The sequence below is a fragment of the Babylonia areolata genome, chromosome 5 (genome assembly GCF_041734735.1).
Source record: "Babylonia areolata isolate BAREFJ2019XMU chromosome 5, ASM4173473v1, whole genome shotgun sequence".
Classification (NCBI taxonomy): Eukaryota; Metazoa; Mollusca; class Gastropoda; order Neogastropoda; family Buccinidae; genus Babylonia; species Babylonia areolata.
The window spans coordinates 13,070,919-13,086,966 of NC_134880.1; the positions used below are offsets into that span (position 1 = coordinate 13,070,919).

The 16,048-nt window shown below is 40.3% G+C and overlaps 1 protein-coding gene across 2 annotated transcripts; it reads right to left on the reverse strand.

Annotated features, from left to right (window-relative positions):
- Window positions 1-7,316: 7,316 nt before the first annotated feature.
- On the reverse strand, window positions 7,317-15,815 carry LOC143281941 (uncharacterized protein C15orf61-like). Of its 2 annotated transcripts, none has more exons than XM_076587252.1 (4): window positions 15,737-15,815; window positions 14,572-14,729; window positions 11,557-11,737; window positions 7,317-10,793 (listed from the first exon to the last, which is right to left on the reverse strand). In XM_076587252.1, the coding sequence occupies exons 2-4, from the start codon at window positions 14,650-14,652 to the stop codon at window positions 10,666-10,668; spliced, it is 390 nt and encodes a 129-aa protein (XP_076443367.1). In that variant the 5' UTR covers window positions 14,653-14,729; window positions 15,737-15,815; the 3' UTR covers window positions 7,317-10,665. The 2 variants fall into 2 exon arrangements, with proteins under 2 accessions (XP_076443367.1, XP_076443366.1); XM_076587251.1 differs by having other exon boundaries at window positions 11,557-11,800.
- Window positions 15,816-16,048: the final 233 nt, after the last annotated feature.

A 16,048-nucleotide genomic window follows, 5' to 3' on the forward strand; every position in this document is an offset into this window, starting at 1 on the left:
GTGTGTGTGTGTGAATGTGTGTGGAAGGGGAGGTGCGAGCGCGCATTTCTGTGTGTGTGTTGTGTGCGTGCGTAGGTACGGGCGCTTGTGTGTGTGTGTGTGCGTGTGTGTGTGTGTGTGTGTGTGTGTGTGTGTGTGTGTGTGTGTGTTCTGGTTCATACATTGAAACTGAAGTGAAAGATACGTGGAAGGCGGATGATTGAAATAAAACAAAAACTACAACAACAAAAAACCAAACAAACAAAAACTATCCACCACCACCCTCCCTCCATCCACGCCTGTGACCAAACTCTTCTCGCCCCTCAGCCTGAGAACAGAATGATGGTCTTCAGCTCACTGACCTCCAGTCTGTTAGCAGCATGCACACCGCCCTAATCCTCCTTCCCCCATCCTCGTTCACAACCCCCCACCCCCCTCCTCCCCTCTCCTCCTCGCCCTTTTCTTTGTTACTCTTATCCATTCCCATCCTCCTTCCTCTCTCTCATCCCCCGCTTACACCTCCTCCCCCTCACCCTCCTCCCCGCCCCGCCCACCCCCCCACCCCTCCACTCCCCTGCTTCCTCTAACCCAGATCGAAGTCTGGTTGTCAGAACGATGTGGTACCAAGGTTACAAACGACTATATTATACACGCCAAAAGGCCAACTCGAAGAAACGCCTACGTTACGGTACCAAGGTTACAAACGACTATATTATACAAGAGAAAAAGCCGACTCGGAGAAACGCTAACCGGTGGCATGGTACCAAGGTTACAAACGACTAAACAATACACGTGATGAAAAAAACCCAACTCGTAGAAACGCCCACGGTCATTTTATTGTATTATAGTCAACTGTGTCCGATTGCAACCATCAGGACAGCAGTGGGGACAACATGTAAAAATGATCGTGCACGTAAAAGCACTCTTGTATATGAGTGAACGTGAGATTCGCTCCCCACAGAAGAAGAAGAAGAAGAATATAGGCTAGAATTTCATTCTGATAGAAACTGTCTTGCCCAGATTATATCCCCCACTCTCTCAGCCAAGAGGGCTTTAAGGCGATAGGCAATGTTCCCCGAATGCCAACTGGCACCCAAGTCTGCAGCACTACCATTGCAATTTTACCTCCTTGTCTAAGAGTCATAGTCCTTCACAAAAAGACTTAGCTGAAAACGATATACCGCTACAGTAGACTGAGAAACCATTGATCATACAGCTCTCACTTTGCTGTTGGCCCAACAGTAATCGGTGTTGTACCAGGGCTACAAACGACTATATTATACACGTTAACTCTCTCCATACGAACGGCGAAAGAGACGACGTTTACAGCGTTTTACCCCAATTACCATCATCAAAATATTGCAAGCGGAAGGCTTTTATACTGAAGACGTGAATGTTGACAAAGAATACCACAATTCTGACGACGGAAGCTAAAGGTTGGGTCATTCAGACACCCACTGGACATCCGAGGGGTCTGTGTAGAGGAGAAGAGAGGACTGGCCGTACTGAGTGAGTTAAAAAGCCAACTCGTAGAAACGCGTGTGGCGTTGTACAGAGGTTATAAACGGCCGATACATTATACATGTGAAAAGGTCGGGTCGTAGAAACGCTTAGGGGTGGTGCTAGTTAACTCACTCAGTACGGCCAGTCCTCTCTTCTCCTCTACACAGACCCCTCGGATGTCCAGTGGGTGTCTGAATGACCCAACCTTTAGCTTCCGTCGTCAGAATTGTGGTATTCTTTGTCAACATTCACGTCTTCAGTATAAGAGCCTTCCGCTTGCAATATTTTGATGACGGTAATTGGGGTGAAACGCTGTTAACGTCGTCTCTTTCGCCGTTCGTATGGAGAGAAGGCGCATTGAATGAAAGCCAGGTTCTAGCGACGCGTGTGTGTGAGGACACAGACAGCCACTGCTGTGAGGGGAACAGAAGTAAAAGAATGATAGTACTACTACTACTGCTGCTAACAATAATAATAATGATAATCATCGTTATCATCATTATTATTATTATCATCATCATCATCATCACCATCATTACTTTATTATTAACGTTTTGAAAAAATGATAGTATATGCAATAATATCATTATATTGATATATTATTCAGTAGTAGTAGTAGTAGCATATTTCATGCAGCAACATGATACCAGCAGAAGCAAGCTCTCAGCGATCACAGGTTTAATACTTGAAATAAATCGAACAAATACTCAAGATGACACTTAAGAAAGAGTCTACCTAAAGTAAATTTTGAATTGCAAAAGCACACACAATCAATTACATTATAAAGGTACAATTTTCAAAACCCAAGAATTAGTATCTACTCTCAATACAGCGACTCTTAACAAAAACACAATAATGCATCATTTCATTACTAACAGCACAATTCACAAAACCCACAAAGTAGCACGTACTCTCAATACAGTTACAGAGAGAGAGAGAGAGTATCCGATCGTCTGGAGTAGATTTTATGATTTTATTCCTGCGAAGGACGTCTTGCGCTCCTCGGATCTAACACACACACACACACACACACACACAGAGAGAGAGAGAGAGAGAGAGAGAGAGAGAGAGAGAGAGAGAGAGAGAGGGAGAGAGTATCATCGTCTCGGGTAGAATCTGTTTCCGTGAAGGACGTATTTCGCTGCTCGGATCTAAAACACACACACACACACACACACACAGAGAGAGAGAGAGAGAGAGAGAGAGAGAGAGAGAGAGAGAGAGAGAGAGAGAGAGAGAGAGAGAGAGAGAGAGAATAATAATAATGATAATAATAATAATAATAATGGTATTTATATAGCGCTGAATCTTGTGCATAGACAAATCAAAGCGCTTTCGCACCACAGACAGAGAGAGACAGAGACAGAGACAGAGAGAGAGAGAGAGAGACAGAGCGTATCATGGTCTCGGGTAGATTCCGTTTCCGTGAAGGACGTCTTTCGCTGCTCGGATCTACGGTGCACGGAAACAGAGTTCTGGCAGCAGGCATAGCACTGAGATCCGCCTATCGATCCAGGCCATGTCGGTGGCTGTGCTGCCATACTGCTGTACGTGCAGGCTGCTCTGTCTTTGTTCGTGTGTCTGCTTTGTTCACCTTCATTCACCACTCTCTCTCTCTCTCTCTCTCTCTCTCTGTCTCTCTGTGTGTGTGTGTGTGTGTGTGTGTGTGTGTGTGTGTGTGTGTGTGTCTGTCTCTGTCTCTGTCTGTCTGTCTGTCTCTCTCTCTCTCTTCAGTTAAGCATCAACAGTCTCCGGGAGAGAAACAGTATCGCTGACTGTTTACGTAAAGACATGATTAAGGGAAGAGGAAGGGTGTGTGTGTGTGTGTGTGTGTGTGTGTGTGTGTGTTGTTGATGATGTTTTGTTTTTTTGTTGTTGTTTTTTTCGATGTTACGGCTTTTTCTTCTTCTTTTTCTTTATTTCTTTCATTTTCATTTTATATTATTTATCTGATCTTATTTTATTTTTTTGCTTTTTCGCATTTGCTTGTTGTGTTTCTTTATAAGTAAATTTTCAAATTTAAAAAAAAAGAGATTTTTTTAAGTCTAACATGGCCATTAATTAAAAGTTTTTAAACGCCCGCCGCCACCCATATTCCCACCCATCCCCACACCCCCACCCCACCCCACGGAATCTCCACCCCATACCCCGAAGTGCAAATAGGTTTGTAAGGTTAGAAGAGGTAAAACCCAACACTTTGTTCTTTTCATGCTTCTTCCACTTCTTTATGGAAAACTAGGATATCTGGGCTTGGCTTTATCATCACCATCATCATCAGTAGTAGTAGTAGTAGTAGTAGTAGTGGTAAACAGATCGTGGAGAGTTCCCAATGGCCTAGGTGAGAATGTTTCTCTCCAATCAACAACCAGGAGCAAGTATAGAGCAAGCCTGATGAGCACTCCACAGTGCGAAACATTTGTCGCTTGCTGCACATGCATACTAATATCTTCTTAGGAGGAACACGTGAGGATTGATGAGAGATCCTTGACGCACGCACTTTCTTCTTACCTCCTACCCCCAACCCACAGCGCATATCAGTTGTTGTTGTTTTTTCTTTAACTCTCTCCATACGAACGGCGAAAGAGACGACGTTAACAGCGTTTCACCCCAATTACCGCCATCAAAATACTGCAAGCGGAAGGCTCTTAAACTGAAGAGGTGAATGTTGACAAAGAATACCACAATTCTGACGACGGAAGCTAAAGGTTGGGTCATTCAGACACCCACTGGACATCCGAGGGGTTGTAGAGGAGAAGAGAGGACTGGCCGTACTGAGTGAGTTAAGGTTAACAGTTAAGCCAAGACTTCTACCCTTTCTCTAAAACGAAGACATCAAAGCTTGGATTTATTATTCAATAATTATGTACATAAGTGATTTCCGATTAATGTTTGTACCCTTAAATGCACGATCTCCCCATCCCCTGATATTCCTTGTTTTCCACGTCGGTTCATATTGTTAATAAAGACGTATTCTGTTCTTTTCAATCCCATTCTATTTTTCATTTTCAAGTGTTTTTACTGTACCCGTGGCATTATTTAGTTGTGTATTTTGCTAAGATTTGGGGTGTTGTTGTTGGGGTTTTTTTGTTGTTGTTTTTTTGTTTTTTGTTGTTGTTTTTTTGTTTGTTTGTTGTTGTTTTTTACCAACATGGCGTCACTTTGTACTTAGCAAAATACCCGTATGAAGTACAGATTACATTTCTCTGTCCTGCTTGGAATCTTTAATGCTGTTGGAAAATTGAACTTATTATAGATTTTGGTGATATCAACAAACATTTTAGTTGATGATTCCATTGTCTCGGAAAGCCGTTTATAAAACATGGTAAATGATATCGGTTCCTGAATACTTCCTCGTGGGATTCCACTTCGAATGTCGGTCTCAGAAGATATTCGTCACTGACTTTTAAGTTCTTCCTGTCACAATGCATCTTGTCCATTTGTTTAAACTGTCGATAATTCCATAAACTTCTAATATCCTTGAGAATCATTCGTGTGATACAATGTCAAAAGTTATATAATAACTATGATAATCTAAATGAATTACATCAAATGGACCGCATTCGTCAAGCAATTTAGGAATCTGCTTCGTCACCTCCAAAGACAGCTTGGTACAAGATGTTTTGCATGTGCAAGCGTTTGCATGCATGTGGATATTGATGCGTATTGGTTGTCGATCCCACACTGAACTGACGACAGCACTGTTCCGTGCTTCAGACGGCTGTATAGCTGATCAGCGTCAATCAGTGCTTCAGACGGCTGTATGGCTGATCAGCGTCAATCAGTGCTTCAGACGGCTGTATGGCTGTTCAGCGTCAGTCAGTGCTTCAGAACTCTCCTGAATTGTATACATCCGCTTTGTGTGGACCTGAGGAGCTTGGGTGTTGACGTGAGGGCCTTAATGCTGTGTGGGTCGTGACAGGTGCTAGCTGGGATTCCTTGCGCTCACTTGGCCGTTCTTCCCCTCCCCTCCCACTCCCAACACCCTCTCCTCACTAACCCCACCCACCCCCTTTTCTTCTTCTTCTTTTATACACATCATAGTTTACATAAACCACATTGTCAGCTGGTGTTCTATCCAGTGTCAGTAGATGCTGAAACATACACACAAACATATACCGACTTATTTGGTTACCTCTGGGAAAGTCGACCCCAAATAAATTGGGACCAAGAAAAACGGTCGGCTTGTCCAAGGTTTGACCTATCCAAGGTATGAATGAGTCAACCATTTCTTGCAGAAAGTCGACTTTCCCAAGATGTAAAAAGTCAGCTTTTGTAAAAAGTATGATTACCGACTGCTGACTTTTTTGTAAGATAAGAATGTAATAATTTTCACTATCTGCCTCAGTGTTATTTTGTTATTGGATTTACTTATTGGTTTACATGTTCTATTTGCCCATGCAGGCCGTGATTCTAATTTCGGTTTGGGGTACACGCCTACATGTATCCATCTTCTCTGTCTGTCTCTGTCCCTCTCATTTCCAACATATGAAACGTGAAATATTCTAGTATAGAGCTTTAGTGTTACGACTCAATAGAGTTAACTTTTTTTGTGGCTCTGGTCACGTGTATGGACGGGAAGGGGCTGCAGGAAAAAAAGCTTTCCCTTTAGTGTTAGTTTTGTCTGGTCAAATAATTGAGTTTCGTTTTTTTGGGGGGCAAGAAACATCTCTTTCTCAAGTACAAAAAATTTAAGTCCCCAGGAACAAAAAACTGCTGTGTGTGTGTGTGTGTGTGTGTGTGTGTGTGTGTGTGTGTGTGTGTGTGAACTGCTATTTGGAACAGTGTTGTTGTTTTTTCACATGTTTAATATATACGTATTTTCAAGCTAATGATTTCATATTTCATGAACAATGGAAACTGTACCTTCTCTTTGTCAGTAATGGTTTATTTGTCTTCTGTCATTTTCCAGTGAAAACAGCTGCGCCAGCCGCGAAACACTAAAACTGTAACATGTGCGTTGGACATAAAATTATTGTAAAAATGTGGAGAGGTGTAGGCTCTGTGAAGTCTTTAGACTATTGAATATTTTGTATAATAGCGTTTCAGAATTAAATTATTGTTCTGTTTGATTTTTCTTTCATCAGTGAATGTACAGTTCTCTTTGTTAAGCAGCAGTTTAATCTGCAAATCTGATGTTTAAGGTTCGCAACTCTTGTAGTTTCTTTCACATCCAACCAATACTGCATAGTTGATGTTGTTTGGAATATCACTTCAGCGAGTAAAAAAATCAAATCAGCAAACCTCACACGCACTTGTGTGCATGTGTGTTCATGTATATTGGTGTGAAATGAGTTATTCCTCCTGCACTGACTTTGACACACATGTGATGGATGATATGTATGAGTGTTGTGTGTGATGTTTTGAGTGTGTACATATTATGTAAATTAGTGTTTGGTTTGTTGTCTGTGCAGGGTTATGCAATAAGTTGTCATTTTATTGTTTAAATACATGTTTTCCACTTCGTTTCATATTGTGAACAGCCACAACTGAGCATGTTTTACATGGAAAGGTGCAGTATGAAGTGCAGTATTATCACATACACATGCCCAGAGAAAGAGAAAGGGGGAATGAGACAGACAGGCAGTCAGATAGAAAGGAAGAATTGGAAGGAAGAAATGCAGAATCCATGTGAAACACAACAAATACATTACACTCACACACAGGCACATGTTTGTAAATCAAAATACAATTCATATTTATTATTGCTTCGGTATTCTTCAAATCCATTTACATCCGCAAGAGCAAAAAATCCATTCACTTCATAAAATTGCTTTATTATACTTCTTGTTATAATTGGCACTTCGAAATATTTTGAAAGAGCAGAAGATGTGAAATTGACAACTACAATAATACACAGGTGCTACTAATCATTGCTGTCATCATTGCCATCTACAGACTGTATCTACTCTCACACTATAATTATCTATGTCTATCTGTGCATATACTATTAATCTCCCAATTCCTCACTTCAATAGAAAGTTGAGAAAGCTGAGCAGAATAAAGAGGAAGAGGGGGAGAGCAGGAAAACACAGAGAGAAAGATAGATAAAAAGGCTAAAAGCAGGGGGTAGGGGGGGAATGAATGCGCATGTGCATGGGTTAGCTAAATGGTGTGTGTGTGTGTGCGTGTGTGCATACAAGAATGTGTGTGTGTGTGTGTGTGTGTGTTTGTGTGTGAGTGTGTGTGTGTGTGAGTGTGTGTGTGTGTGAGTGTGAGAATGAGTGTGTGTGTGTGTGTGTGTGTGTGTGTGTGTGCATGTGTGTATGTGTGCATGCGCGTGCACACGTGCGTGCATGCGTACGTGCGTGCGTGTGTGTGTGTGCAAGCAAGCATGAATAGATGAGTGCAAGAGAGAGGGCACATAAATGTTACATCATATAAGCATCTGCGTTTATACATGTTTGTATGTACAGGTGAGTGTGTGTGTGTGCGTGTGTGTGTGTGAGAGTGTGTCTGTGAGTGTGCTTGAGTATGTGTGTGTGAGTGTGTGTGTGGCTCATCAATACATGCATTCAAGGTGTGTATGTGTGTGCACCTGTGTGCAAGCATATCCATTAAAAATTACTACTTGATTAAAAAAAAAACACAAAAAACCATTAACAATAAATAAATATCTATATATATCTTCCTGAAACAAAAACTTCTAAACACATGCCTGTCTACTGTAGTACAAGAGGTTACAGAAAACTTATTTTCATTCAAAACGTATTTACAAAAAATAAAACCAAAAACGTTTCAAAAGTACCAACAATTAAAACAACATTATAATGGCCTCCTTCACATCCAGAATACATTTCTTTCTTTTTTTCTCTCAGAAATTTGATGAACAAGAATAAGCTGCACTTCAGTAAGATATGTAGGGAAAAACCCTGTCAAAACATACAGACAGTGCTTTTCCTCCAGTGAGATCTTGCAATGAAATGTTCATTATTTCTCTCACAGTGATTTAACACCAACAGCAGACCACTATAAACCTTCTTTTTTTTCTTTCTTTCTTTTCTTTACTTTACTCTTTATCATTTTCCCAGCAAAAAAATAAATAAATAAAATAAAATAAATAAAAAATTAGCATTGATGGGTGAAGCTGATGCCATTAATGAAAGTCCCAAGCTCTACACCTCTTCCACCTCAAGACTTTTTCCTTCTAAGAATTCTCAGAATAATAGTCCAGCAATGAAAGAGAGCCCAGACTAAACATTTCTGGGAGCATCACGGTGGGAAAATCTGTTATCTCCCCTGAATCACTACATGAACACCTCAGCTGTTGGAGCAGTTCATCCATTCCTGCAGGGAACTGAAGACGCTGTGGCTATACGTTCACTCCTAAGTGCGCAGGAGGGGGTGGGGGGGGGGCATTGCACAATAGTGACATGCTCTCACTAAGGAGGGCAGCCCCAAAATTTCACACAGAGAAACCAGTTGTGACATATTCCTTCAATACAGTATAATACAATACAATACTCAGCACTGCAGGAAACTAGCTTCATGCACTGGGTATTTATTTTAAATAGTTTTCTCTATATGATATGGATATCTATATACCTATATCTACATCTCTGTCTATATGTATGTATGCATGTATAACTAGACAGATAGATAGATGAATAGATATTTAGATAGACAGACCTGTCTGTCTACCTGTCTCTATATCTGTGCATACACACTGTATCATGTGTACACAAACATCTTCACGAATGTTTGTAAATGCACACACACCATCAAATATGCACATTTCATGTCACACTCATTCACTCACATGAAAATGCCAAAACCAGTCTAAAGCCCTCCATTCTGCATTCACAGAAGACAGAAAAAAGCAAGTTGTATATATAGAGAGAGAGAGACAGACAGACAGACAGACAGACAGATATGTAAATACACCTATGCTTTCTCACCAAAGCACAGGATGCTTTCAAGGCTTTCATTCAAGACAAAGAACAAAATAAAAACCAAGTCTAATTAACCTTTTCATGCTTGGCTGCACCATCCCCCTGACCTGCAGGAAGCACAGCAGTGCCGTCAGCATCCCCACCGCTGTCCGTCTGGGTGGAGGAGTGCATCAGCTCTCGGGACCGACCCCACACCTTGCCCCACACAAACCTCAGGATGGCCACCAGCAGATTGGCCGCAATGATGAAGAGGACGATGGCGATGAAAATGACCAGAATGGACCCGATGAAAGTGAGCTGATAGCTCTGGCCCGTCATGATGCTGAAGTTTTTCCACGAGTGGATCTTAATAGCGCGAGTGTGTTCTGTGTTGAAATTGACCACACACACACACACACACACACACACACACACACACACACACAAACAGAAAAAAAACAAAAAAGTAGAAAATAGCAAGAGACTCCTCCTGGCTCTTTAAAGTGCAAGAGATTTGAAAACTATCAAAATGTGATGAATGTGACGATTCACAATATTACAAAGAGAAAAAAAGTAATACTTTACAAGTAACAAATCCCTTACAATCTTAATATCATTTATTTAAATACTTGCACACAAAAAAGAACCAACAACCAGCAAATGTGCTGCTGTGATTGTGGCTATTGTTTCTTTTTCCTTTGTTTTTATAGGGACATTAATCATAAACACAATGTTACAAATAAAATATACCTTGAGCAATTTAATATGTCTGGTTTAGAATGATTTAACACACTGTCAAAAAAAAAATTTCAAAGAGAAGAAGCAATCTTAAAAATCAATAACAAAAGTGCCTCATCAACAATATCTCAACATCTCAGAATATCAAAAAATATAGATATACAGCACACACCAAGAAATATAAATACTATATGCACAACAAAAAGCTAAACTCTCAACACATTCTGAACAGAGGTACCAAATGATTATAAAATCAATACGCACGACAAAGTTATATCACTTAATAGAATATATTATATATGTATAATAACAATATCATTCATTCATAAAAACAGATAAAAATACATATAAATCACAGAACAGTGGAGTCAAGACAGCGCAAAAGAGATAAAAGCCAAAACAGTGCAACTTAAGACACAACAGATAAAACGAACGGCAAATAAAAACAGTGCAAAGTAACGATACAGATAAAGATGGACGCCAAATAAAAACAGTGCAACTTAAAGACACAATCAGATAAGTTCAGCACATGATGACGCTCCGTTGGATGTGACCCAATAACAAGGTCATCACCCCATCAGTTCACGGCTCCCGGATCCTCCTGGTTGAGGAAAAAGACCTTGACCTTCCCTTTGGACGTCTGTACCTCTTCCGTAACCCGCACCAGCATCCACGAGCCCACACCGTAAGCAAGCGTCGGGATACCTGAAAATGTCAGTCAATAGAATAAATGCAGAAGGGCTTTGTCAAGATAAGTAATAAAGATCAATAACAATAACAATACAAAGATAAAGGTAACAAAAATTCATAAGACCAAAGGCAACTTCAGTCAACAATTAAAACATGAAAAACTTGTCTTGAGTCTTTCAGAGGCAAGATAACTGCATTATTATGCTGTGAGAAATGTGGACAGATACACTGCACACACAACACACACACTAAATCACACACATACATACACACACACATGTACACACACGCTCACACACACACACACACACACACACACACACACAAACACACAGTCTGTACCTCAGAATATAAGACAGTCAATCTTGTCTACTGACAGAACATAAATGATGTTCCTTTGAGTCATACATACAGTAGAATTACTAGAAAGTGACACATATATACTGGCTGATATCAATCAAAACTCTGACTGGAACCTGCAATCCATATCCAATCTTTCACCCCAATGAAAAAAGAAAATCAGACTGATAACCTTTTTTTTTCCCATGAAAAAGGTAAGGGAGGCCACTCACTACAGCAATTTTTTCTGACACTGAATGAAACAATCACCAGCGCATAGACATACTTGCAGAGACACACACACATGCACATACACCACAGACACACACACACACACACACAAGCACATACACCACACACACACACACAAACAAACTTGACACAGCACCTATATATATATATATATATATATATAACAAAGCCTCAATATTCCCTTCACCTAGATTGACGAGCTTCAGCCAGGTGTAGAAGCGATCCTCCCTGTCCAGGTCCTGAGGGCCTCTACGGGAGCAGTGGTACTTGATGTAAGGGAAGCAACCAGTGCGCAGAACGTGGTAGTTGGCACCCCCCACGGCCCAGTTGAAGTGGGACCGTCCAAACTGGTCGTTGACCACCGCCCTCTGGTGCACACAGAAGGAGGTCCAGTGCGGCAAATGTCGCTGACGCAGGTGGCAGGTCAGCACCTGCAGCAATTAACCTCCTTGACTTCTAAACCTCGGTGACATGAGACCAGGGTAAGACCTGCAGCAGCATTAACCCATTAACTGCTGAACAGACTTGCAGTATTAACCCTCTGAATGCTTAACCCTAGTGAAATGATATATCTGTGTAAGACCTGCAGTATTAACCATTTGACTTGATGAATCTTGGGGAAATGAAATCAGTGTACGATCTGCAGTATCAACCATTTGACTTGATGAACCTTAGTGAAATGAGTAAGGCCTGCAGTATTGACCATTAGACCACTGAATCTTGATGAAATGAGTCAGTGTAAGACCTGCAGTATTGACCATTAGACCACTGAATCTTGATGAAATGAGTCGGTGTAAGACCTGCAGTATTAACCCTTTGATTTGATGAATCTTAATGAAATGAAATCAGTGTAAGACCTGCTGTATTAACCCTTTGATTTGATGAATCTTAATGAAATGAAATCAATGTAAGACCTGCAGTATAAAACCTTTGATTTGATTAATCTTAATGAAATGAAATCAGTGTAAGACCTGCAGTATTAACCCTTTGATTTGATGAATCTTAATGAAATGAAATCAGTGGAAGACCTACAGTATTAACAAATCAGTGTAAGACCTGCAGTATTAACCCTTTGATTTGATGAATCTTAATGAAATGAAATCAGTGTAAGACCTGCAGTATTAACCCTTTGATTTGATGAATCTTAATGAAATGAAATCAGTGGAAGACCTGCAGTATTAACCCTTTGACTTGACGAACCTTGGTGAAATGAAATATCAGTGTGAGACCTGCCACATTAAAACGTTGACTGTTGCACCTTGGTGAAATGAGATCAGTTGCTGACTGCTTAACCTTGGTGAAATGAGATCAGTTGCTGACTGTTGAACCTTGGTGAAATGAGATCAGTTGCTGACTGCTTAACCTTGGTGAAATGAGATCAGTTGCTGACTGCTTAACCTTGGTGACATGAGATCAGTGTAAAGACCTGCAGTATTAACCTCTCAAATGTTGAACCTTGCTGAAATGAGATCAACGTGGTATGAGACTGAAAAGCGGGACAGCAGTGGCCCAGTGGTAATGAGCCCAACTAGGAAGTGAGTATGCGTAAGTTCTCAAGTACCATTTTGAGAATGGTATTTGTGCTTCACTTCCCCCTCCACTACACCCTGAGAGGTAGTCTGGGTGCTAGTCTTTGAGATGAGATGATAAACCAATGTCCCGTGCATAGCATGTACTTAGCGCATGTAAAAAAACAACAAAAACAAAAACAATGGCAACAAAATGATTGTCCCTGGCAAAATTCCCTAGAAAAATCCACTTTGATAGTAAATAATACAAGTACACCTGCAGACAGAAAAAAGAAAAAGAAAATTCAAAAGGTGGTCAAAAGGTGGTGCTGCCCTGAGGAGAACAGCTAAAATCTCACTCAGTGCAAGCTGTTGTGGCAAAAAGCAATACAATACAATACAATATTACAATACAATAAGTACTTTCTGTTTGCTTCTCAATGGTGCAACTGATTTTGCTGATCAGAAACAATAAAGCCCAAGATGAATAAGTCCAAATAATGTTGTGATATTTGGACCTGTGTTGGCTCTACGCTCTATATTAGTTCAGTGAGGTGACAACTTTTTTCCTGACCAGCATACTTGTCAGCAGCATTCAAGGGGTTAACATTATGTTACTTGGCTTCTGGGATTATGTCTTCATTTTTCTTATTCACTTTTTTTTTTTTCTAAAGTTTGTCTGGTTAACTACACAAAGGGGTGCTCTGACAGAGTCCTGGTGATGCCTTTTGTTTTGGACTGATTTCATTACCTTTTTTCACACATTGGACATTTCCTGTGGGTGAAATTCAGTCAGTTAAAGTGAAAAGTCTGTTGCAACAGAATATCATCATCATTTCTTCTTCCATCGTTTATATAGCCTCAATATCAAAGAGAACTTTTCAACAGTTTTGCAAGGGACAACTATTTTGTAACAGTGGGCTCTTTTACATGTACAGAATACATTAACAGTTCTGTCCGTCTGTCTGTTCTCTGCACCTACAGCTTCGATAACCCCACTCTCCTTTACATCGATCTGCTCCTCAGCAGACATCTGCATTTTTTCCATGCCCAAATTAGAGCATACTTTAAGTCTTATATTACCCAGATTCGTGACAATGCATGCATGCACTATTGCAAGGGTGCATGTTCAATCTGACTCTGAGTGTCTGTGTATGTCAGCATCCAAGCACAACACACACACACACACACACACACACACACACACACACACACACAGATCTGTGTGTGTGTGTGTGTGTCTGTTGTGTGCATATGCATATGCATATGCATGTATCTGTTGCTTGCCAACATCAAGATGAACATGTGTACAGTACTGGGTGCTTTTCTGTATTTATTTGTGTAAATAACTTGAGATCCTGATTTTATCACTAAGGTTAAGTGAACACGTATATGAATCTTCATTATCTCCTCTCTCACCTTCAACTCAAATTTAAACAATGCATTGATTTCAAGAAAACGAATCCATTAAACATGTCTTTAATCCAAAGGAAACAAATCACCTGGAGTCACAGAATAGATTAAGGCTGGGATGTGCAAAATTACAAAACATTATCTGAGAATATCAATCTGTTTTTCTTCCAGTGCAACTGATGATTGACCTGAACCGCTGCACATAATGATAATCTTGAGTGCAATGGTTACAAACTGAGCAGCTTCATGAAAGAGCATGTGAAAGAAAACAAACTACCCACCTCTGATGCCAATGGTTTGTTGCTGTGCCGTGCTCTGCTGACAATAAAATGTCGAATGACAGCATTGATGCGTGACAACATGCCATGCAGGGATCACCTTGTCACGTCACCAAGTCCACATCCCACTTCCACTTCTTTCCTGATTTCAAGCTGTCTCCCTGCATCAAAAATCATTTTGAAATTCACACACACACACACACACACACACACACACACACACACTTTTTCATGCATACACACACCAATGCCAGCATGTGTGTAAGTTTGTGCCCATGATCGAGTGTGTTTACCTCTTTTTAGTGTGTAAACCAGGCCCGTTTTGGTTCATTTCATATACAATTTTATTCTTGTTATTTGTCTCCTATCTATATATCTTACTCTTTTTTCTTTTCTTTTTTTTTTGTTTTTTTTTTTTTTTTTTTTTTTTTTTTTTTTTTGTTATGAAAATGTTTTTTGGGTTGTTTTTTTCCAGAACTTGACCTATACATTCATAACACTCTCTTCAAACACCATCCCAGCCACACCCAAACATGCATGGTTTATGTGAAAGGATCCCACCACATCATCCCAGACAGCACTAGCTATAACTAGACTGCTAATCATGTACTTGTTTTTCCGTGGGCATCTTTGAACTAGTCTATGACGCACACTTGCATACCAAGACAGGCGTGCACACACATACATGCATATAAAACATTTTCGCTCGCACGTGCGCTCACACATACACATGCCCAGTTTCCCCAAACCCTCCATTCATCCACATCTCCCACCCCTTCTAACCGATAATACTCAGATGTATTCATAAATACTTTTACAAAATGTCTTCAATCACCGATATGTGTGACGGGACATTAAACAAAAATTCCTTCCTACACATACACATACACATAAGAGAGAGAAAGAGAGGCGGTACAAAAGGCCAAGTATCCGAATACTGTACCACAGACAAGATCCCTAACTTTCAGATTCAAAGTAATTGGGTTTGATATGAAAGTTTGCATTCAATCCCCAAATCATGATCAAGTTAAACATATGCAATATCTAAATGACAGTTCCTGATAGGACAAGACTGTGTCTTTGTCCATTCTATCTGTTTTCTCTTGACACAAAAACAGTAGAACTTAGGTGAGTGCATGGGTGTATCAAAACACAAATCAAAACTTACGAGGTCGAAGCAGAAGACAGAATGGACAGCGGCTGTTACGTGACCGAAGTAATTGTCTCCCTTCCATGAGACGACAATATGAACATCGGTACAACTGGGAATAAAATTACCAATATTCATAAGATAACCTACTTGCCCAAAATACTTTTGTGTAATACTTCAGAAGACGTTAGAATGATAAGTATAGTTTGTTGTTCAACTGATTTTTTCTAATAAAGCAATTCTTGTTTGGTTGTAGGAGGCCAAAGTTATGCATAAATGATTATTTGCGATTGGTCAAATTCTCAAATATTGGCACCACAAGTCACATGA

Bases quoted from the DNA above. Each gene is read 5' to 3' on its own strand.
- LOC143281941 (XM_076587251.1), bottom strand. From the start codon at position 14,652: ATGTTGTCACGCATCAATGCTGTCATTCGACATTTTATTGTCAGCAGA. The intron at 11,801-14,571 runs GTGGGTAGTTTG...TAATTGCTGCAG, and splicing joins ACAAACCATTGGCATCAGAG to GTGCTGACCTGCCACCTGCG. The intron at 10,794-11,556 runs GTGAAGGGAATA...TGACATTTTCAG, and splicing joins GCTGAAGCTCGTCAATCTAG to GTATCCCGACGCTTGCTTAC.